Here is a 25,358-nt window from a genome sequence, read left to right on the forward strand (position 1 = left end):
GGAAGGACTTTACAAAAGTTACTTTGAAACAGCAGCTTAAAACCAGAAAAGTGGAAGAAAGAAATCCCTTAAAGCAGTGACTCTCAAACTTGGCAACTTTAAGATGTGTGGACTTCAACTCCCAGAATTCCCCAGCCAGCATGGCTGGCTGGGGAATTCTGGGAGTTGAAGTCCACACATCTTAAAGTTGCCAAGTTTGCGAAACACTGCCTTAAAGAAAGGTCACCAACTACTTTACTTCAGTTGTGATCCTGCTTAGGCCTGAACTACATTTAGACCAATAACAGAACAGGGCTGATGTCCAAATGCACCAAAAGATATGCCTGAGCTTTCCAGAAATACCATTTCGGTTACTGTTGGCAGTTCCACTTTTCACACGGCTATCTATGGCTCCCTGCTCCATCCAAATGTAAAATCAGGGGGAAGGAAGCCATAGGTAGTTCAGCTCTGTGATGCCATAGGACTGTGGAGCTCCCCTTGGAAATTCACCAGATTCACCAGATTATCAAGTTATTGAAATTCAAGCTGCCTTTCTTTCCATAGCCCCACTATTCCATGATGCTCTAAATAATTTTAATAGTGCTTCTTTGATGTTATGCTAGTGGTGTCTTATTAGTAGCATTTGCTTTTAATGATGCTTGTTTATTTTCTTTGGTAAATGCTTTGGGGAACATTTAAATGGAAAATAGCTATAAATAATAAACTAAGACTAAACTAAAAATAGTCCCTGGAACACTTCCCAATTTCTGCAACAGGCAAGGCCAAGCCCTTGTCTGCATCATATTTACTAATACTAACAGTCTCAATTCTTGGAGTTCTTTACATGGCCAAAATGGCACCATCTATGCAGAAATTAGAAATACCAGCAGGTATCCAGAAATCCTGAGGTTTGCCCTCAGAACATCCCGTTATGTTCAGCAGTCATGTGGCTGCTGACTCCTCCCACAAAAAGGTACAGCTAATAAGCTGGACCATGGTTCTTTAAGCTCTAGATCTGGGCTACAAAAACCCGAACAACCATTAGGTGACAGCAAAGAGTGCATTTGGACAATCTATGCCATCTAGTGGTCATCTAGATATTTGTAGCCTGGATTGGGTAGCCCTAGTTTTGATTTGATGTGCCGTATGAACCCAGAGAACTGTACTTTATTTAATAAGCCATGATTAAATAAATATCAGTTTAGTGGGATGCATGAGCCTACACAGAATCGTACAGCTTCTCTCTTGAGGTATAAAGCTTGCTAGAGTTAAATCATGGTAAACAGAAGGTATCTGTCAGAAAAAGATTACTTTCCATGTTTCTGACGGAGACTCCAGTCACAAAATCAAACTTCTATTTATTGCACAAGACTGTCCAGGTCTTGTGGCTAGGTCCTCTCTCTCTTTCTTCTCTCCCATCAGCCAAACAACCATAGTGCCTACAGAAAAGCTGCTTTTCATTCTGAGGCCACTTCTTGGAATTCCATCCCACAGGGAAGATTGCTTAACACGTTCTGCTATCTTTTCGGTACCAAGGCTTTCGAGCATCCTTTCCCTTGTAGGTTTTGCATCTTTTACTTATTCTGCTGAATGCAAGATTGTTTTTGGCAACCAATTCTTGCTGCTTCATCCATCTGATTATCATCCGTTTTACATCATTTTTTTTAATATGTCATTTCAGGGGCCGCTGAGGGAAGATGGAGGAATTAGCCTAAAGCTGTTGCAAATCTATGCAAAAGGCTTCTTAAAATGGGACTGTACTTATCTCAAGGAAAACCAGCCTCAAACACCCAGTACATCCTTGAATGCTGGACATCAGCTGGAAAAGCAGGCAAGAGAAAGGCAGAACTTTGTTGGTCTTTAACGCTTATAATAGGAGTTAGTAACTACTGGGGGCAGGGGGAGTCGCTGTCTTGTGCTCCCATGCAATGCCACAGGTAACAGAGTATAAACATTTTAAAATATTTTACAAAATATAAATAGAGCACATACATTAAAATCAATTAAAAGTATTTATTTTACGTTGGAGGTCAACAGGTACCATCTGGTGTAGTGTTTTTCAACCTTGGCAACTTGAAGATGTGTGGACTTCAACTCCCAGAATTCCCCAGCCAGCATGAAGTCCACACTTCTTAAAGTTGCCAAGGTTGAAAAACACTGATTTAGTGGCATTGTAGGTGTGGCTGTACCTGCAACGCCACATTGCCAATTACTACACCCGCCTCCAGGCTAGAGCAACCCCTTCTAACCTGGTGTATTCTGGGTGACCTGGGATTACATCTCCCAAATGTGCAGTGGGAATTCTGGTAGTTGTACTGGCCACACCTCAGGGCCACTAAATCAGGGAAGGCTGACTTATAAACTGGAGAAGAAATGGCCAAAAACTGCTTTTTCCTTTTTTTCTTTTTTGCACATTTTATATAGGTTTACTGAGGTTAGGTTTCCTTTTGTTGCTATGTTTGGTTTCATTCTTAATTATCAGCTTATTTTAAACCATCCCATGGATTCAAATCAGTAAATATATAACACTTAAAAACTGGCTTGTCATTAGAAGCTTCTGGGCCTCCTATTTCACATAAGATGGTTCTAGAAGAGCACATTTTCTAAAACATAAACCAAGGGTGGTAACATGTTTAAGGTAGCAGAAATTCTAATACCTGAATCTTCAGATAAGACGGGCATGGTATATTTCTTGCTCACTACCTACAGACCCACGTGATCAATCCACCTTCAAGAGCTGCGATTTCCACACCAACAGAATGCCTGGAGTTAAAGAAAAGACAAAGTGAACACTGTTCTTTCCACAATTTGAATGAATAAGTTAAAATATTAATTTTCTAAAGTCAATTACAGGTGGAATGATCTCTCATTAAGTTATTGTATGTCTTCATTGCCTCTGCTGTTTGGAACAATATTAATGCTGGTGGGAAGAAAGAGGCAAATCAATCCAAACTGGAAGAAAGGATGGAAGTGATGAGAAGACACTCACTTCAAACTTTGTGGAGAGATTTGCATTAAAAAATGGATGCATCCAACTGATTTCACAACTATATCAATACATTCTGCATTACCAGGTATCAAAAAGCTTAATGCAAATGTGCAATTTGGTGACCATCCCAGGAGTATCTCAGTGCTACCACGTAAGGGAATCCTGGCCCAATGAGGCTTTCATCTGAACCAGTGTTTCTCAACCCGAGCAACTTCAAGAGGTGTGGACTTCAACTCCCAGAATTCCCCAGACAGCCTGCTGACTGGGGAATTCTGGGAGCTGAAGTCCACACATCAAGTTGCTGAGGTTGAGAAACTACTGTCAAGGTCTCTCCCCAGCCCCCCAGTCCCATCCCCCACAACCTTCCTATTCCTTGTCTAGCACTGGCAATGTCATAACAAGCCAGCTTCATGGATTGGCTTGTGTAACAAAAAAATAGAGTTAAGTTTAATTTCAATTAATTAGGGGTTAGTAAAAAAATGCTGTTAATTTAAAATAAAAGAGGAAGTGAAATATTCCAGTCTTCTTCTAGCCAAGCTGGAGAGCAGAGGGTAGTGCCCAATTCTTTAGACAAAGCAGACTGGCAGGCAACTCGCATTGCCCCGCACTAAACCCGTGCAGCTGCTACTGATCAAGCAGTACTCCCCAGTTATCACGAACATACTTTCCAAAAACGGCACTATTTTATCACAGAGAGGAAAAAAACGCTCCCTTTTCAGCGTGAGACCCCTGGTAAGCTGCGCATTAATGGGACTACTGATCCAAGAGACATTCCCACTCTGAGCATATATTTACTGAATGATCTTATGAAAGCAATGTGAATTGCAGTAGGATATACTGTCTAGTAAGCGGGCTGCATTCTATGCGCACCCAGCTATGAGGAAATAAGTTCTGCTGGGCTTAAAGCTATCCCAGGCTGGGTACACCCATCATGCTAAGCCACAACATGGTTAGTTTGATTTTGGTATACCATCCTAGGTGAACTCAGCCATTGTAGCTTGAAAACCATTGTGTGCAGGAGTAAGTGACTTTGTTGCAATTAGAGGCTGGCTACTTTTCAATTCTTTTGGCTTCCAAGGACCACAGGGGCTATAACAGCCTGTGATGGCCTGATCTGGAATGACCAGAGCCAAATTGTTCAGTCTGTTTTGGGGTGAAGTTAGGGGAATGTTTAAGAGTTTTGCCCATTAACTTTCCCTGATGGGAAAAATCAGCCCATGGGGGGTAAGATTTTGTCGGGGTCTCCGTGTGAAGTGACAGCCTTGATCCTCTACAAGTGTTAAGGCACCAATTTGTCCTCTAAAATACTACCCAAATTCATGACACACTCACCAAAATGTTGGCATGACATATGCTGAGGGTGTTTTGGGGCTACAAAAGGGGTGTTGAAGAGCCTTGATAGTCCATCTCTGGCTTAGCACAAACACAGTTTGCAAAATCATGCCCAAGTAAGTATTTGTTTCTTAAGTCCTTGTCTTCCAGATTCAGTTTCTTATCTGCTCACCTTGACCACTGGGTGGTCCTGAACCATTTTGCATAGTACAAAAAAACCTGTACCATTTTTTGACCTCTCACTCTAATTTCTACATCCATTTTGTCCTTTTCTGTTGTGCCAGCCATGCCCCGGAATTGACTATTCATCCTGACCATCCTGAAGAGTCAAATCATTTCTTTTTCCATCTGCATATTATCTTTTTCAGCAGGGTGTTCTTCCCCCATGTCACTATGGAGCACATGATGGGGCATCATGAGTGCTACCATACAAATGCTTACTACAGTTGTTGGAGAAGAAGAAAAAACTCTGCTCTTTCCTACAGCTGGTTAAATCCATTTAAGATAATTGGCCAGAACTTTAAGGAAAGCACATGCTGTGCAGAACTTCATGAAGTGAAGCTAGAAAGCTCTGTGCATTTGTTTTTCATGTCTCAGCCTTCTCATCAGTTGGATCTGCACAACACATTAGACTATGTGAAAATGGGATTGGATAGTCTGTGATTCAGCATATTGTTGGGTCACCCATCGTATCAACATAGTGTGTGAACTCAGTTGTAAGTCATAATACAATTCCTTTTGCTTGGCCATAGCATGCTATGTCAACACAGTAATTATGTTCTATTAACCCAGGCTTTCAATTCAGGATGCTCTATGACTCAAGCCCTATAGCTGGAGATGTAAAATATGGCAATTGTGAACAGAGGCTGAACTACAATAATACTGCTGTGCTGCACTCTCGTCCATGGGTCATTGCACTGGTGAGTATCTTGTGATGGAGACAACACCAGCGCTGACTACCAACCTAAGATATTTATCAGGTAACCGTAAGCAACTCATGTAGGAAAGTTCAATAACTCAGTGAATTTCTCTGAATTTTCTCTGCTAGAGCCATACAGTGTGTAATTCCGAGAGCATCAGGGGTTTCAGACAAGTCTACATTTACCCCGCGGGAGAAATTATTTATGTAATCTGGCCCTTCCCAACTCTGTTGTGATTTACTGTCCCCACACACTAGGAGGGTGCCAAGTCAGGGAAGACTGATAATCCCTAGTACAGATAGTCCTTGTTTAGTGACTGCCTCATTTAGCAACCATTTGCAGTTACAGCGGTGATGAATAAGTAACTTTAGGACCAATCCTCATATTTACGACCTTCACAGGAAAGCTGAAGTAAGATAAATAAGCACAGGCATGGTTTCACTTAGCAACCAATTCACTTAATGACCAAGTTGCCGGCCCCAATCGTGGTTGCTAAATGAGGACTACCTGTTAAATTGTCAGCACTATTATCTTCTGCGGTTGCATTCACCATAACAAGACTCTGAAGCTGAGCATGATACTTACTATCCATACAAACGTATTCTGCGTGAGATAGGATGACCATCTTAATGTTTCCTTTGGTTCAAGCTTGACCCCTGGTGGCTTTATGAATATGTATATCCACATAGGGTTTCTTTTTTTTTTTTTCTGGCAACAATATGGAAGGAGTGTACCTTCAAGGATGTTTTTCAGTTTTCCATTCCAGCATTTAACTGGAATTTTCCTGGAATTCCTCAGAGGCACCCCATCCAAGTACTAAGCAAGCTGAATCCTACTTAACTTCCAAGCCTAGAAAGGTCAGCCAGATTCTACCCCATGCTGAGACATCATTATTCTGAAAATTAGGATGTTGCACAGAAAAAAACTGTGGAAGATACAGTAGGCGCATCTGCAATGTTTTTCTCTATTGCATTGATCACGAGCGAAGACAGTCACAATCCAACTTGTTTCAGCTCCCGTATATTGGCATGTTACTATGGCATTATTTCTGGAAAGGCTATTTATTAGGGACAGAATCCCAGCATTGCCAGGACAAGCCATTCTTCTTATAGCTGCTACAAATGCAGCAGTTCTAGGCAGAATTCCTCTATCAACAGCCACTGAATTGTACCTTCTAATATTTATCAGACTGTGTGAAGAAGAAAGGGGGGGAGGATTCTTCTTTACAATCCTCCTCTTCCAGCTATTCATTTCGCTGCTACCTAACTGGCAAGGATGTTTTGAAGAATTTGTAGAAAAAAGGACAGAAAAGGTTTCTAAAGTCCGTGTTTTGGGTCAACAATCCAAGCTCTCCAGATATGGGGAGGGGAGAAAAGCTCATAGCAATTCAGGATGAAAGCAAGAAGAGCTTTGGGGACACTCCTCTGTAAATTTTCATTTCATTCCATCACAGGATCAGTGGAACTCCCTTCCTACAACATGTAAAATACCCAACATACATCTTCTAAAAAATCCATCAGAATCCATCCACTCCTACAGTAAAAACTGTTGTAGCATCCTAGTTACACAGGACAACCAAATATCTACATAATAGCCCTTGCCTAAGAGGAAATTCATGGCCACCAGAGTCAAATTTCTATATACAGTTAACTAGGCATCCAGGAATTCTGTAGCCTCACTGTTCTCGTCATGATGGAGAGTTCTAATTTTAAAAGGTCCTCAGTCTGGCACACAATTTCTACCACTTCCATGCTCTGTTTTTTATTAAGACTATAGCTACCAGACCTGAGCTTCAAGGTTCAAGACAACCCCTAAATCACATCAAAGGGATATGGAAAACTCAAAACTCTCTGCTGCTAACTAGCAGTCATCCTGGATTTTGCAGCCAAGATCTGGGAGCACTGTTAAAGACCACTGCCAGCAACCTGAGCTCTTTATAAGGTATTGTCTGAAATGAAATTGGAGGCAGCAAGAAGAAGCGAGGAGGGACTGGAGCTTAACAGTAACACACATGGCTTGCGGGCAGAAGGTCTTCTTGGCCATCTCATTAAAAACCAGGTAGGCTATTATGTGAATGACCTCTGCTTCAGATTGTAAAAAGCTGCAGCCAGCAGAGTAACTAATAATGGGTACGATGGACTAATAGTCTGACTTGGGAGAAGGCTGCTTCTTATGTTCCAATTAACCAGAGTGTCAATGCAAACTACCTCGTCTACACCTAATCCCTCCCTTGGATTGCACTGCCAAAATTCAGTAGCAAAAGGCAAAAACTAATTGGTACAATTAAAAGTTTTTTAAAAATCAGTTAAGCCTCCGATTGGCTGAATAAACCTGATTTACTAAAATCAGCCACAAGCTGTTAAAAAGGTCCTTTTAAGGTCAGCCCTATGCTCCCCTTAGAGACAACCCTGTGTTACTGACCCACCTTGCAGCCTTCAAAAAGCCCATCATAAAAATAAAAAGCATAACCCCTGCCCTAATCTCAGAAATGATTGTTCACTCCACAGTTTATTGTGTATTGAACCCACTCATTAAAGTTATAAATTACGTTTTATAGTTTTGCATTTTTATGAATCTGGCCAATTACAGCAATTACAATTACAATTACAATTACAATTCAAAAAGCCATGGTTAACTAATCCATGGTTTAGCAAAATAATAAAACCATACATTTCTTTTCAAATGATTGCTTTGCAGTATAAGCAGAAAAACAAAATAAAACAAAAAAACAAAACCCAATGCACAGGCAGGACAGTTAGGCAGACCAAGTCTTATAGCTTTGAAGCAGTATGACTCAGATGCAAGTTGTCTGCGTACAACAGTATTTGCTTATGCCTTCTTTAACGGGTTTACAAACGCAGCTCAGACACTATCCGATTATATCTTCATTCAAGTCCTGCTGTGTTGATACATATTTGAATATATTTATGTAGTGTTTCCCCTCAGTCTCATCTCAAAGTAGTTTACAGTTACATATAATAATGTAAATACATTTAACATACGATAAATTAAACAATATTTAATTTCAGCAACCACCAGCTCAATTCAAGGTGCTGACCACTACCTAAAGGGTCTTTTATGGCTCAGATCTTTGCTATCTTTGGGACTCTATGCACCAGGTGGAAAATGCCCATCCAACACACGTTGGCAGGACAGAAATGCTGCAGACTACCATGCCCTGCAAGATAGAGAGACTGGGCCCTGGAGGATGGCCTAGAATCTTGCAAGCACACAAATGATTGCGTACCTAAATAGAAACTGAAATTCATTAAAAAGAGTTGGGGGACAAAACTGAACCATTCATCCAATACTCATCCAAGGGTGTTCTGGGTAAAGAGTTAAACCTTCAAGAGGCACCAAAAAGATGTAATTTACATCAGTTTACATATTTCGGCTGGGGGGAGCATTCCAATATGTGTGTGTGTGTGTGTGTGTGTGTTTGTGTGTGTGTTTATAGCAGCTGGATAGCTTAGTGGTTAGAGCGCTGCCCTTTGACGCAGGAGACTGGGGTTCGAATTCCAGCTAGTACCTACCTTACCAGCAGGGGTCCATGGGCAAAGATCCCCTAATGGTTCACCAGCCTATCTTGGATATGAGAGTGACATGAACTAAGAGAGTCATGTCAGCTCAGATGTTGCCCAGATTAACAAGGTCCATGCCAGATATTGAGGAACCAGGACAATCTGACAATAAGTGGGCTACTGGAACAATCCAACATGGATAAGACAAGAGAACCTGGAATTGATGGAATGCTATTAAAACAGCAGACCTATATATGAAACGTATGAGGGAACTACGGATGGATAGAAGACCTACATGCACACTAACTGAGAAACAGCTAGTTACCCAACACTTCAACATAGTGAGGAAGCTGCTCTCACAACTTTAGACCAACTACACATCACATCCCGGACTCAAGAAGACCCGGAAGAACAGCTGGATGTGCAGTCAACACCTGAGGCTGGAACGTCACTGCCACCCCCTCCATTACAGAGTACAGCAGCTGATATAAGGCATACGATCATGGATAAACTAGCTACAGCCAACCCTCAAGACCAATTCCCAAGGCTCAGTGGAGAAGTACCATCAGATAGTATGCTAGAAGATGCCAAGAGAGCCCTCACAACAATCCCTATTATCACCATAACTCAAACTAATGAACTGGTATACACTACAGCCACTATAATCCTGGAGATCCTTGGCTACACAATCAAGAACAGCAGTACATACCCCCCACCCCAGAAAATGAGGTTGGAGGCTCAGATCAAGGCAACTCGGAGAGAAGTTAGTCAGCTGGTGGAACTACAAAAGGGTGTGGAGATTAAGGATAAGATTGGCTACTGAAAAAATACATGGGCCTGACTCCATCTGAAGCCCTCGAGACTGCTAAACAAAGGCTCACAGCACTGGCTGCCAGGCTAAGGAGATGCATTAGAGAAGCAGAGGCCAAGAAGATAAATGCCCTCTTCTCCAAAGAACCATCCAAGGTGTACTCCCAACTGCAGTGCAACCACAGAGTAACAGCTGAGCCACCAGCAGTGGAAACTGAACAGTACTGGAAGAACATATGGGAGAAAGAGAAGACACATAACACCTGTGCAAAGTGACTGCAGGACCTGAAAGCAGACCACAGCAATCTCCCAGAACAGGAACCAGTCACCATCACAGTAGCAGACATCCAACAGCAGGTCAAGAACATGAAGAGCTGGACAGCACCTGCCTTGGACGTGATCCACACCTACTGGCTAAAGAAATCTGAATCTATGGATCTATGAATGCCCTGCACTATACAAAGTCAACAGGACACTAAAGACCTTCCTTAAGAACTCAATGGGACTGTGGAAGATAACACTGGAAGTCAACTCAAGACAGCTCGCACAAGTGACCATCAAGTGTGGCATATACCAAGGTGATGCACTGTCCCCACTGCTGTTCTGCATAGGCTTGAACTCCCTCAGCCAGATTATCACAAGGACTGGATATGGGTGCAAGTTCAAGAGTGGAACTACCATCAGCCACCTCCTCTATATGGATGACATCAAGCTGTATGTTAAGAGTGAATGAGACATCAACTCACTGATCCACCTGACACGGATCTACAGTGGGACATTGAGTAGTCATTCAGACTGGGGAAGTGTGGCTGGACAGTAGTAAAGAGAGGGAAGGTAGTTAAACTGATGGGGTGGAACTATCAGCGGGCCAAATAGCAGACACAGAGACCAGCTACAAGTACCTTGGTATCCCAGTCTCATGGGAACCACAATGAGGAGGCAAGGAAGACAGCAACATCCAAGTACCACCAAAGGAATAAGACAGGTCCTGAAGAGCCAGCTCAGTGGAAGAACAAGATCCACGCCATCAACACATATGCCCTGCCAGCCATCAGATACCTTGCCGGCATAGTGAGCTGGTCAAAGGAGGACATGGAGGCTGCTGATGTGAAGATCTGGAAGCTCCTCACAATGTACGGAAGTTTCTACCCCAAGTCCAACACCCAGAGACTGTACACTAGCCGCAAAGAGGGCGGGCGGGGTCTGATGAGTGTTAAAGCCACTGTCCTGGACGAAACCTGGAGCATCCAGGAGTACATCACTAAGATGGGACCCAAAGATGAGCTGCTGAGAGAATGCTTGAGGCAGCCGCAGACATAGGAGGAAGTTCAAGCAGAGGAAGTGCCATGGCAAGACAAGCCCCTGCATGGGATGTACCATTGACAGATAACTGAGGAGACTGACATTGGGAAATCCTACCAGTGGCTGGAAAGGGCTGGACTAAAAGACAGCACTGAAACACTGATCATATCAGCACAAGAACAGATACTAAGCACCAGATCCATAGAAGCAGGGGTTTACCACACTAGACAGGACCCAAGGTGCAGACTGTGCAGAGAGACCTCAGAGACAGTCCAACAGATAGTGGCAGGGTGTAAGATGCAGGCAGGAACAGCATACACCGAACAGCACAACCAAGTAGCTGGCATTGTGTACAGGAACATCTGCATAGTGTATGGGTTAGAGCCTCCTATATCTATCTGTGTGTGTGTGTGTGTGTGTGTGTGTTTATAACTCTGCTACTAGTCTCCCAGAGAATTTAGTGCTTGCTGCTTTATGGTCTCCCTACATACAGGAGGCCTAAAAATGTTTGACATACCACTTCCAGCTCATTTCAGCTCTATCCTGAGCCCACTAACACCTAGGCCAGGGACAGGTAACTTTTTGGTAGCTGAGAATCGGGTTTTTTTTTGTTTTTGTTCTTGTTTCTTGCTGATAGTTAGGAGTCACCAGAGGTGTTGAGTGGGTATGGCTAAGTTTCCAATTTTAAAAAATGTTTTAATGTCTATGCCAGTCTGATAGCTTTGCAGTTTTCTTTTTTATGAAAAAACGGCAGCAACCTGGTAGAGGTTGCTTATATGGAGAGGCTTAAGGGGCCATAAAGAGTAGCCCATGGGACACAAGTTGTGTACTCTGGCCTGGTCTTTTTCATCCTTCTGCTCAGGCCCTCCTAATTCTCTTCCTACACATGCGAGTTCTAAATGTTGTACCATCTACACCACAGCCCAGATACTTATTTAGGGCTTGCCCTACTAGGCACATTCTACAACAGTTTGGTGTTCATGCTCTACAGTTCTAGAACAACCTTGTATCCAGCACTACAATATTCTAGCCTAGGCAATCTTTCTTTGATTTCATCTGGGCAGTTTCAACATGCCACTTTCCCAAGTGACTCCCTCCAGATTCACCTGGATTACAAATTCTATTATTCTTACATAGCATGACCTTCCAGATGCAGATAGGCAGCATCTGGGGGATCACATATTCCCCATCTCCAATCTAGACCTTTGGTCTCATCCGTTTCTTACTTTCTTAAGGGCTGGCTCAAAAGATAAAATTGACCCAGCACTATGATGGATCCACAGCCCAAGCAGTGGATGGGAAAGACAATGGGGAGAGCTGGAGTGACACGGGACTAAGAGAGGTGGAGTGGAACAGAGAAGTTCAACTCTTGAACTGGGTTGCCCTTGTGAGAAAAAAGATGGAGGTGGAATACCAAACATGATGCCTTGAACTTCTAGACCAGGGTTTCTCAACCTAGGCAGCCTTAAGCTGTATGGACTTCAACTCCCAGAATTCCCTAGCCAGCCATGCTGGCTAGGGAATTCTGGGAGTTGAAGTCCACATAGCTTAAAGCTGCCAAGATTGAAAAACCCAGGTCTAGACAAAAGTTAGTTATAAACTGAACAAATCTGAGAAAATGAGAAGGAGTTGAGTGGACAATGGCAAGCTATTTAAAGGGACAGGTCTGGAGGGAAGGGGCAAGGAACCTAAGCAACAGAAAGGGAAAACCAAGAGGGGAAGGTTAAACGACAGAAAAGCATCTCCTCCCTAAATAAGTACATCAAACTGTTTCCTTTCAGAGCATGTAACGTTGCACAGAGTCCAGAAAAGAACTATAAAACAGTAAACCAAAGGAAGGTATGAAATAAAGTTAAAAAGAGGAAACAACACACCTGGTTTCCACCAATATCATTCACTGTACCTTTCCATCCTGGCAAACTAACCTTCCTTTTGTCACATCCATACACTGCTTCATGTACTGCTTTCGTTTGTTAAGCATACACCTCTTTTTGAAGACCTCATCAACTTTCATGGTCTTCTCCTTCTTCCTGACCATATCCAGCTTCCTCCATGAATCTCTTCTGCCATCTGATCCTCATTTGGGCCCTCTATATGATGAAACTATTTCAACCTTTTCCTGGGCAATCACGTTTGTCTTCAGTCCACATTCATTCAGCATTATTCATTCTTTAAAAAAAAAAAAACTGCCCTTTTTTTTTTTTTGGTCAACTCAAGGTGGTGAACATACTTAATACTCCTGCCTCCTATTTTCCCCACAACAACCCTGTGAGGAGGGTTGGGCTGAGAGAGGGTGACCCGCCCAAAGTCACCCAAACAGCTTCCATGCCTAAGGGAGGCCTAGAACTCACAGGCTCCTGGTTTCTAGTGCCTTAACCACTACATCAAACTGGCTATCTTTATGTTTTACTCCTCTTAGTACTCCATTCTCCATTCTCATGGCATTGAACCTAGTTTTACATTTCCCCAGACATATTCAACTCTCACTTCCATGTAACAAAAGTAGAAACACATTATCTCCTATAGTCAGTTTTGCTTTCTTCACAACAAAGCACATACTACCCACTCATCTATAAGCACTTGTACATCTTAAGAATTCTCTATTTAATCTAAACTAATCCTTCTACTAAGGTACACAAATACATGTACTTGTTCTACTTTTTCACCATTTATGTATAACTTACGATCATTCACTCATTTTCTCTGTCAAAAAATCTAACTTGGTCTTTGGCACATTAATCCTTGTTGCATCATACAGTCTGCTTAATACTCATGGCAGATAATTCAGGTTTCAGCCAACAGCATGGCATACAAAAGTACATAACCATAAAGTACATTTATCCATAAATATAGTAAACCAACATCGCACATCCTTGTCTTACTTCCAGCTCAATGTTGAACCATTTCCTAGGCATTCCACTTACTCTTATTCATGGTTTAGTTCAGTGTTTTTCAAACTTGGCCACTTTAAGATGTGGACTTTGGCTCCCAGAATTCCTCATCCAGCATGCTGGCTGGGGAATTCTGGGAGCCGAAGTCCACACATCTTAAAGTGGCCAAGTTTGAAAAACTCTGTTTTAGTTCCATCATACACTTTTCCTATCACATTCAGCAACCAACCATTATCTCCATGTTCATACAAAACTTTCCATAACTCAAGTCTATTCACATTATCATAAGCTTTCTTGAGCGTACAATAAACTCTATTTCTCACATTCATACATTTTTCAATGTCCTGCTGAACAGCAAAAGTCTGCTCTGTCGTCCTCCTGGCCACCAATAAAGCCACACTATATTTCTCAGATTTTGTTCAACTTCCTGTCTTGTACTCTTTTGGCCAGAACTCTGCCAAATTGTCAAATACTTCCCAGGACCCTTAACAAACTAATCTCTCATTGCTTTTGGATTCATTCTTGCTATCTTTCCCTTTGAACAAGGAATAATAATGTAATTTTTCCAATCCTTAGGCAGATTCAGCCTTCACACATTAAATAAATGACACAGCAATTCCATCAGCAAACCACATCCATATTTTAACCTTTCTTCAGTTACACTATCTATACCTGCAGGCTTATCATTTTTCAATGTTCTTATGGAATTACTTCCTTTTATTTATTTATTTCTTGGGAACTAGCATTTATAGCATTCTTTTCAATTCCACTCCTCGATGTATCACTACTATTCCCATTTACATTTCTAAAATTCTCCTTCTAGCATTTCCTCACTTCTGTTTACTTTTTTAATGTTTAATTCCATTCGCTCTGCTACAAGCTAGTAACTTAGTCTATACCTTTGCTAAGAAGCAGTATGTGAAGGCATGATTTTCTCTCTAATTTTGCTATGCTCAAAATGGCCAATGAGGGCATACAAGAACAGTGTTTGTATGGCAGATTTAACCAGATCAATTAAAGGCCTACCGGCTCTATTTGCCAAAAATGTAAAACCAGGGTTAGTTTTCACCTTGTTTTCTGGAAGGGGAGCTTAGCATGTTGTACAATCAGCTTCATAAAGAGAGTTGTTGAGAGTCAGGCAGCATACAAATTTAAAAATAAATAAATAATATGTAGTTCGATCTATTGTGCAAACCACAGCATGGAGTACATCTATAACCAAATTAAGTGTTCACAAAAAAGCAATCAACATGTACTTCAATAAGGAAATAATATATTTTCTTCCTCTCTTTGCCTCTTCGTTTCCTGCAGTTTACTTGGTTAAAATGTTTTCAATAAAACACTTTCCCCAGCTTGGGCCCCTGCATATATGCTGAACAACAGCAGCCAGCATGCCTGGCTGGGAATTATGGGAGCTATAATCCATCCCTTGGGGACCAGGATGAGGAAAGGCAGAAAAATATGAATGCCATCTTTGTCCAAAGGCTTAACTTTACACCTCCAGAACTTCTCAAGGCTTTTCCCTAGGGTCATGGTGAAATAATAATACACCTGAGCAGGTGCAGAGTGCATTTCCTGCAGCGGTGGGTGAGGGACCCTAACAGATCTCACATAAAACAAACAGCACACACACTTCTTGCCAAATTGAAGGCTGATTTCAGTACAGCCATTAGATTCGCACTGCAGAAACCCGGATCACCACCGGACGGCAGCAGAGACTTCGACTTTTCTCCATCTGTTCGTTGCTGCCTAGTGGTCGCGCGGATATTCGCAGCCCGCGCCCGGGAGCCGTGCGGGTTCGGCTTTCACGCCAGCCCGGAAGCGCGAATGTTTATTTGACCCAGAGCGCGGACGCTCCGCTCGCCCAGCGGGGCGGGAGAGCGCGCCCCGAAAGAGCATCCGGACGAGGAAGCACCTCCGAGGCGGCGGCTGAACTCTTTCGCCTCGCCTCGCCGAGGAAGCAAGCCTCCCAAGCAGCCCCCCGCCTCTACACGGCCAAAGGAGCTTCCTGGTCAAAGCAGCGGACCCCATCCGCGGCAAGTACAGTGTCTTTGAAGCGAAGCAGAGGGTCGCACCGCCGCGACCATCCTCTCCTCTCCGCTCCCCCAGTTTGCGAAATTAAATCTCGCTCGCCAGGGAAGGCAGCAGGGAAGAGGGCGCAGCGGGGAGGGGGCGGGCAGCCTTTGTGGTTCACGCAAAAGCGAAGCCCGGGGGCGAAGGAGGTCCGGGGGCGCCAGGAGACGCGCGCGCGCATCCCCCCAGGCCGGGTCCGGCCTGGTCAGCGCTCGGAGCGCTTCGCCGCCGCTGCCGCCGCTTGACAGCCTCGCTCGCCTGCGCGCCCACCCCGACCCCACTGCAGTGTTACCCGTAGGAGGAGCGGCGATCCGCGCTCGCTTGCTCGGGGCCCCCTTCCTCGGAGTCACTTTGGGTGGCGCCCGGCCGCCGCCAGCGCTCGCTGGGCTTCTCTTCTCGCGGGGCGCGCCTCGCTCATGCGCTTCGCGGCGGTGGCGGTACTTGCGCGCTGTGCGCGTGGAAGAAAAGGCACCCCCCTCCCGGGCACTGCCCTCCCCCTTTTGTTCAGCGCCGGGCGGAGAGCGCCAGCAATGGTGCCTGTGCCGGACCTCCCTCCCTCCCTCCCTCTCTCTCCGTCCCCCCGGGAGTCGCGCCTCCGATCGGTCAAAACAGCCCCGCCGCTCGCCAAGAAGCGTCTTCCTCCGGGGGAGGGTGATGGGTCTGGAAATACGGCATTCTTTAGCGGCAATCCTACGCACGCTTACCTGGGAGTCACCCGCACTGAACACGATGGGATTTACTTCCGAGTCAAGCCCGAATAAGGTTGCCGTTTACGGTTCTGATTTAGGGTTTGCAGACTAACTGCTTTCTCTCCCCCCCGCCCCCCTTCCTTTCCTTTCCTTTCCTTTCCTTTCCTTTCCTTTCCTTTCCTTTCCTTTCCTTTCCTTTTTCCTTTCCTCTTTCCTTTCCTCTTTCCTTTCCTTTCCTTTCCTCTTTCCTCTCCTTCTTCTTTCTTCTTTCCCCCTTCCCCCTTCCCCCCTTCCCCCTTTCCTCCCCCCTTCCCCCCTTTCCTCCCCTTTCCTCTCCTCTTTCCTCTCCTCTCCTTCTTCTTTCCTCTTTCCTTTCCTTTCCCCTTTCCCTTTTCCCCTTTCCCCTTTCCCCTTTCCCCTTTCCCCTTTCCTTTCCTTCCCACTTTCTGCTTCTCATTCATTTCTGCATTTGTCTTCCTCCTCTAGACTGAACTCTCTGGCCACAATTAGGGATAGAGAAATGGGACACCTTCCCACTAGGTCTTTCACCCTCAACAGAAAGAGATTTGTCCAGCTACTCAAACTAAGGAACATAACTGGGGGAATTCCCTCCACTGGGAAAACAAGGAAAGCTTACAGCTTTTCCCTTTCAAGATAAGCTTCCTGTCCCTCCACAATCTGATATCCTCTAGATATGTTTGGTATGGTTCCCTCCACAACCCCGTTGTGTTGGGAAGGTTGGAGAAGACTGCTTTAATTATTTTGTTTTTATAGTATTGATTTTAATGTTGATGTGTAATTGGGGTTTTATGCATGTCCCCCCCCCTACACACACACACTTCTTTAATGCTTCATTTGTTTGACCTCCAGTTTTTAAAATTTCAGCTAGCTAATATTAATAGCCTGGGTTATTTTTCTCCTTTTTCCACTAAAAATAATAACCCTTCATTAGAAAATGCATCAGAAAAATAGCATTAAAGAGTTTTCTGAGCTGCTGGGAAAAAGTGTAGTGGAGTTCCCATACCAAGTAAGGGACAATCTATTTATGGAAAGTTGTTACAACAAACACTGAATAAACTAAACCACTGTGCGAGTTTATACTGCATTGCCCTTGTGCAATGATGCCTCTGCAGCCTCAGGGATTAGTTGGTTGACTTGGTTTGTGATGCTGCAGAATAATCAGAAATAATTAACAGCATCAAAGCTGTTATCATATTTACTGTTTGCTTTTCAGAGAAAAGCAGAAACATCAGTTTGGTTGGCTCTGAAACCATGAAAGTTGCACCAAAACTGAATGATATTTTACAACTTCTATTCTTGCATTAATAGTGAGACCTAAGCAAAACAGCAGGTTAAGACACAGAGGGAAATGGGATGAATTTTACATATCACTGTGAATTAGTGGGAAGAACAAACCCACAGGTTCACTCATGAGCAGAATATTTTCTGGTTGCAAGTAAGAAAAGTACATATTCCATGTACATCAATCATATCTCTTTTTGGATATCCTGGACCAGCAACGACACATGCTTCATGGCTATGTGTTCCTCAAAAAAGCTGAAAACTGCAAGAGTTACAACTACTTTTGTTCCTTTAATTAATTTATGATCATTCTATGGCATCACATCCAGATCAGCCAATAACCATGACACTCTTCTTGCTTCCTTTCCTAAGGAGTGACTACTCTCTCTAAAGAACAGATGACCGCATAAGCTATAGAATGTCCAGTCATTCTCTCTGAACGTTTTTGCAGTTTGATATTACATCTCTACATGACCAATGATGTCCCCACCTGTTTCATTATTTTCCCTTTACATAAATGTTTATTTCTTTGAAAATCTGCAAGAGGTTGCCCAAAAAAGTATGTGAGTCAGGCTCAACTCAAGGGAAAGTTTACCTTCAGCTCATTCATGAAAAAAGGAAAGTGTCACATTTCAGGCTCACAGAACTTCCTACCACATCATATTTGACAGCAAAGACTTCAATGGCACAAATGTCATTGGAGGTATATGGGTCTGGACTGAGCACACACACTGCAGTCTTGTGCAACACGCCACCCTTCTCTCCACACTGTAATAGCAAAGGCCAGTATCATCCAGAAGTTCACAGAGATGTGAAGAATCCATGACTTTCCAGATACAGTTCTCAGTAGGTCCCACCAGCAAGGCCAGTGGATGAGGGTTGCTGGGAGTTGTAGTACAGACACATGTAGAGGGCCCCTGGTTCCCGCTTCCTGGATTACAGTGTCTTAGGCCAACTTCAGATCCATTGTAAACAGCTCTAAAGCTAATGGCCTGATCTTAAATCCATTATTTTCTTCTCTCCTCAGATAGCTTGTAATGGAGGATACCACATTAACCTTTCGGAAGGAAAGACCACAATAGCAAGAGAAAACATGATGGAAAATAGCCTTGAATTAATGCATATTTAGCATGCTCAGAAACAGCCTCCAGCAAAGAGAATGGAATTAAAAATAGAAGAGATAAAATGTAGGAAATGCTGGAAGGAGTATTTTAGAGATTTGTATGGCAATGATTGTGATAGTGGAACTAAAATGATGCTGTAAATGTTAGGAAAAATGATGAAAAGGAAGTCATAGATGTTGTGAGAAGATTGAAAATGGCAAGGCTGCAAATATAGGTGGCATAACTAAACAAATATTAAAATATGAATGGGTTTGCTTATGGAATGGCTAGATAATTTCTTTAACATATTTGTGAAGACGGCATCTATGCCTGAAGATTGGAAGAGTGGAAAGCAAAGAAAAGTTATCAAGAGTGAATGCAGAAACCATAGAGGAATTAGCTTGTTAAATGGGCCTGGGAAGAAGTTTGGCAGAATTCTGACTGAAAGGGAACAAGAGGTGAGAAGAAGCAAAATTCAGAAAGTGCAATAAGACTGGGCAAGGGGTGTGAAGACCCAATTTTTACTGTTTAGCAGTATTGAGAAATGTATGAATGCGTGAAATAGAATTCATTGTGTGCTTGCTGATTTAGCTAAAGTGTATAATAAAGTGAATAGGCATGAATTATGGAATGTTTTCCAGAAGTATTGAGTTGAAAGTTGGTTGCTGAGTGCAGTAAGAGAAGCATATAATGGAAGTAAACCATGCATGAGAATAAATAGAGTGCTTAGAAGGTGGTTCAGTGTTGAGCTGGGAGTAACACGAAGATGTGTGTTTGTTTAATTTATTAATGGATAAACATGTAATAAAAGCTTGTGGTCGCACCCTGTCGCCATCTCTGTAACATTTCCTGAACACAAGTATTTTCCTGGGCCTGCTCAGCAACTATGAAAGTGCAGGAAAAGATGCAGGATGCTTTAAGGAGCTACCAAGAGCTCATACTGAATCTGAAGCACCGTTGTCCACTTCTGATATCAATACTGCACACTTCTCAAACTGAAAGTTGGTTGTATTGTCAGAGGCTTGTGTTGGTGAATGTGATACATATGATGGAAGTAAAGCATGCATGAGAATAAATGGGATGCTTAAGGAATGGTTCAACACTGAGTAGGGAATAGGACAAGGAAGTGTGATTCCCCATAATTTTTAAAATGAATTTATGGATAAACATATAAGAATTGCTTGGGATGATATTCCCTTTTACATCATCCCAAGCAATGTTATATGTTTATCCACAAATTCATTTTAAAAATTATGGGGAATCACACTTCCTTAATTTCACTGGGGATATTAATGTACAATATGTTTGTATGCTGTGTTGTCGACTGAGAGCCCAAGTGATTTGCAGTGAAGTTTATATGGAATATATGATGCAACAAGCTGGATCAAGTGGCAGCAGACAAAACTAGCCCTATTCAGTTGATCCCAAAGAAGCTAAGCAGGGCCAGTCCAGACTAATAGTTGGATAGGAGACCACTAGGACATCCTAGACTGGGAAATTAAAACACACACACACAAAACAATGATAAACCATTTCTCTATTTCTGCCATGGAACTACATGGAATTGAGCTTGGCTTAAATGAATCCTTGTCTTTAAATTCTGTTCTTAGGGTAGTGTTTTGCTATATTTATTTTACCTTCTTCTTGCACCCCTGCAATTGTTTTGTTACAGCTGACTGGTAAGAGGAGAACATCAGTGGTCGGTGCCTTCCCAGCAGCAAATATTCCATTGCAAATTGCCCTTTTTCCTTTATAACATTAAAGTATTTTATGCGTGCTTCGCCTTTCATGCATGAACTTTGCCAGCTTGTTATATAACCAAGCTCCTTCCATCCTGCTATGCTCATAAGCATGCATTAAGTCGAACGAGGATTCACTGTGATTCTTTTTCCTGCTTTAAACTAGGTGGCAGAAAATAATACTTTTTTAAAAAATCTGTTTTTTGCCAGAAGGCCTGTATCCTTCCATGGGGCAAAATAAATAAGCAGATTCTGCTCCCAGAAATGATATGTTATATATATTTCTTTTGTATTCAGTAGCTTATTCTGCATCCAATCTGGCAAGTTTTTTTTTTTTTGATGCCCCTTAAAAATTGCAGAATTAGCTTGATGATCATGCTACTGCCTGGTCAGCACTGTGTAAATTGCATGAGTAACACAATTTCATTGGGGTTCAGTAGTTCTCAGAACATTTTAATTTGCAACTACATAGTTAATTTCTCTAAGAGGGCAAAACATCCATAAAGAAACAGGAATCAAATTACAACAACAATGGCTTTTGGTCGCATTTGGGGGGGGGGAGATGGGGGAGCAACACAACAGATTGCCTCTGTTTCCTTACCCTGTGAGGGAGCCCTTGCTACTGTAAAAAGGGATAGATTTCCATGTCCCCCCCCCCCCGCCAATCTGGTCTCTTGAAATGTATCTTGATGGTTAGTTACAAGAGAGATAGACCCCAAGGTTTGGCTGAAAGGACTAACTTACAGTTCTCCCATAGTGGTTACCAACTTGCTTGTCTTGTCTCCCTCTTTATCATGGGGGAATCTAGGCTACAGAGCAACTCTCTGATCCCCATTGGGGCACTGAAGTGTTTAGCAGCAGGAAATACAGGTAATGGACTTTTGCTTTCTCAGATCCCTTCAAGAAGTTCCAGTTCTTAGTTCCTGGCAACTGCTGCAGTTGTACAATCTAAGTATCATATCCATGTAAGTGGTAGATTGAATTATCCATTTAAGAAGTCTCTCTTAAAACTGTTCACAAGGAATGTGAAACTTTTGTGTTTTTCCCTTCTGGCAAATAACAGCACACAACTAGGCAAAGCAACCAGTCTGGATTTATTGGGAAATTATTTGCTACTTCTGAGTGCATGGCCACAACAATTCTTCCCTTCCTCTATCAATTCCATCTTTCTTTGCATTTCTTGCCTCCAAAAAGGGGGGAGGGGAATGCTTTTTTGTCTTTTTGCTTGAATGTCAAATTTGACAAATACCTGGAAGAACAGGTGAGATTTTACTCTTTGATTTCTTAGAGAAAGACTAAGGTCAATGGTATGCATTGCTGGCTTCTCACATTTCCAACCGTTTTGATAACTTGTAGAGAAGAACAAGAGAAGCAGATATTTCTATTCCTCTAGTCTTTTTTGTCATGGAACTTTCTTCTCCAAATGTCTCCTTCCACAACCCCCACAGATATACCCATAACTAGTCATCTGAGCACCACTTAAAACCTTTGAGGTGGAACCAATAAAACAGCATGATTTCAACCAGATTTTCCTAAGTCAGAGATGGACAATCTGTGAATTCTGGCTTTAGTGGCCCTTCAGCTCTCCTCTGAATGCAATTGTTGTTGTTTAGTCGTTAAGTCGTGTCCGACTCTTCGTGACCCCATGAACCATATTGCGCCAGGCCTTCCTGTCCTTCACTGCCTCCCTGAGTTTGCTCAGTTTCATGCTCATTGCTTCAGTGATGCTATCTAACCATCTCATCCTCTGTCGTCCTCTTCTCCTTTTGCCTTCAATCTTTCCCAGCATCAGGGTCTTCTCCAAAGAGATCTCTCTTCGCATTAGGTGGCCAAAATATCTGAGCTTGAGCTTCATTATCGATCCTTCCAATGAGCAATCAGGGTTGATTTCCTTTAAGATTGACTGGTTTGACCTCCTAGCAGTCCAGGGGACTCTCAAGAGTCTTCTCCAGCACCACAGTTCAAAGGCATCAATTCTTCGGCACTCGGCCTTTTTTATGGTCCAGCTCTCACAGCCATACATTACTACTGGAAAAACCATAGCTTTGACTATGCGGATCTTTGTCGGCAAGGTGACGTCTCTGCTTTTTAATATGCTATCTAGGCTTGCCATAGCTTTCCTCCCAAGGAGCAAGCGTCTTTTAATTTCATGGCTGCAGTCTCCGTCTGCGGTGATCTTGGAGCCCAAATAAATGAAGTCTGTTACTGCTTCCATTTCTACCCCTTCTATTTGCCAGGAATTGATGGGTCCAGATGCCATGATCTTAGTTTTTTTAATGTTGAGTTTCAAGCCAGCTTTTGCACTCTCCTCTTTCACCCTCATCAAGAGGCTCTTTAGTTCTTCTTCACTTTCTGCCATTAGGGTGGTATCGTCCGCATATCTGAGGTTGTTGATGATTCTCCCTGCAATCTTAATTCCGGCTTGTGATTCTTCCAGCCTGGCATTTCTCATGATGTACTCTGCATATAGGTTAAATAAGCAGGGTGACAGTATACAGCCTTGTCGTACACCTTTCCCTATTTTGAACCAATCGGTTGTTCCATGACCGGTTCTAACTGTTGCTTCTTGGCCCGCATACAGATTTCTCAGGAGACAGGTAAGGTGGTCTGGTATTCCCATCTCTTTAAGAATTTGCCACAGTTTGTTGTGATCCACACAATCAAAGGCTTTTGCATAGTCAATGAAGCAGAAGTAGATATTTTTCTGGAACTCTCGTGCTTTCTCCATGATCCAGCGAATGTTGGCGATTTGATCTCTAGTTCCTCTGCCTCTTCGAAACCCAGCTTGTACATCCGGTAGTTCTCGGTTCATATATTGCTGAAGCCTAGCTTGTAGGATTTTGAGCATAACCTTGCTAGCATGTGAAATGAGTGCAATTGTGCGATAGTTTGAGCATTCTTTGGCGTTGCCCTTCTTTGGAATTGGAACGTAAACTGACCTTTTCCAATCCCGTGGCCACTGTTGCGTTTTCCAAACTTGCTGGCATATTGAGTGCAGCACTTTAACACCATCATCTTTTAGTATTTTAAATAACTCAGCTGGAATCCTGTCATCTCCACTAGTTTTGTTGTTAGCAATGCTTCCTAAGGCCCACTTGACTTCACTCTCTAGGATGTCTGGCTCAAGGTCAGTGATCACACCAGCGTGGACATCAGGGACATTAAGATCTTTCTTGTATAGTTCTTCTGTGTATTCTTGCCACCTCTTCTTAATCTCTTCTGCTTCTGTTAGGTCCCTGCCTTTTTGTCCTTTATCATGCCCATCTTTGCACTAAATGTTCCTTTCATATCTCCAATTTTCTTGAAGAGATCTCTAGTCTTCCCCATTCTATTGTTTTCCTCAATTTCTTTGCATTGTTCATTTAAGAAGGCCTTCTTATCTCTCCTGGCTATTCTCTGGAAATCTGCATTCAGTTGCTTATATCTATCCCTTTCACCCTTGCTTTTCGCATTCCTTCTTTCCACAGCTATTTGTAAAGCCTCATCAGACAGCCATTTTGCTTTCTTGCATTTCTTTTTCTTTGGGATGGTTTTAGTTGCTGCCTCCTGTACAATGTTACGGACCTCCGTCCATAGTTCTTCAGGCACTCTGTCTACCAAATCTAATCCTCTAAATCTATTCATCACCTTCACTGTGTACTCACAAGGAATATGATCTAAGTCATACCTGAGTGGTCTAGTGGTTTTCCCTACATTCTTCAATTTAAGCCTAAATTTTGCAGTAAGAAGCTCATGATCTGAGCCACAGTCAGCTCCTGGTCTTGTTTTTGCTGTCTGTATAGAGCTTCTCCATCTTTGGCTGCAAAGTATATAATCAATCTGGTTTCGGTATTGACCATCTGGTGATGTCCATGTGTAGAGTCGTCTCTTGTGTTGTTGGAAAAGAGTGTTTGCTATGACTAGCTTGTTCTCTTGACAGAACTCTATTAGCCTTTGCCCTGCTTCATTTTGTACTCCAAGGCCAAATTTGCCTGTTATTCCGATTACTCCTTGACTTCCTACTTTAGCATTCCAATCCCCTATGATGAAAAGGACATCTTTTTGGTGCTAGTTCTAGAAGGTGTTGTAGGTCTTCATAGAAGCGGTCAACTTCAGCTTCTTCAGCATCAGTGGTTGGGGCATAGACTTGCATGACTGTGATATTGAATGGTTTGCCTTGGATACGCACTGAGATCATTCTGTCGTTTTTGAGGTTGTACCCCATTACTGCCTTTCCCACTCTCTTATTCACTATGAGTGCAACTCCATTTCTTCTAAGGGTTTCTTGCCCACAGTAGTAGATATAATGGTCACCCGAATTAAATTCACCCATTCCCGTCCATTTCAGTTCGCTGATTCCCAAGATGTCGACGTTCAATCTTGTCATCTCATGTTTGACCACATCCAGCTTGCCTTGGTTCATAGATCTTACATTCCAGGTACCTATACAATATTGTTCTTTACAGCATCGGACCTTCTTTTCGCTTCCAGATACATCCACAGCTGAACGTCCTTTCGGCTTTGGCCCAGCCGCTTCACTCTTTCTGGAGCTACTTGGAATTGCCCTCCGCTCTTCCCCAGTAGCATATTGGACACCTTCCGACCTGAGGGGCTCATCTTCCGGCATCATATCTTTTAGCCTTTTAACATTGTCCATGGGGTTTTCTTGGCAAGGATACTGGAGTGGGTTGCCATTTCCTTCTCCAGTGGACCACATTTTGTCAGAACT

General features: G+C 42.9%; 1 protein-coding gene across 4 annotated transcripts in view; it reads right to left on the reverse strand.

The window, feature by feature from the left end:
- The window catches only part of MPP3 (MAGUK p55 scaffold protein 3), a 104,131-nt gene that overhangs the window by 70,114 nt on the left and 8,659 nt on the right, over positions 1-25,358 (reverse strand). For 2 of the 4 annotated variants that reach the window (XM_088143513.1, XM_088143510.1), the window contains exon 2: positions 2,637-2,742. In XM_088143513.1, coding sequence (XP_087999639.1) covers positions 2,637-2,661 — 25 coding nt within the window. In that variant the 5' untranslated portion in view covers positions 2,662-2,742. Of the gene's footprint in view, positions 1-2,636; positions 2,743-16,109; positions 16,235-16,521; positions 16,704-25,358 lie in introns of those variants that run through there. The other 2 variants (XM_088143512.1, XM_088143511.1) reach the window with 2 other exon arrangements.

The sequence above is a fragment of the Python bivittatus genome, unplaced genomic scaffold (assembly GCF_059951505.1).
Source record: "Python bivittatus isolate LINGU-HERP-01145 unplaced genomic scaffold, Pbiv_v1 ctg000410_np1212, whole genome shotgun sequence".
Taxonomy (NCBI): Eukaryota; Metazoa; Chordata; class Lepidosauria; order Squamata; family Pythonidae; genus Python; species Python bivittatus.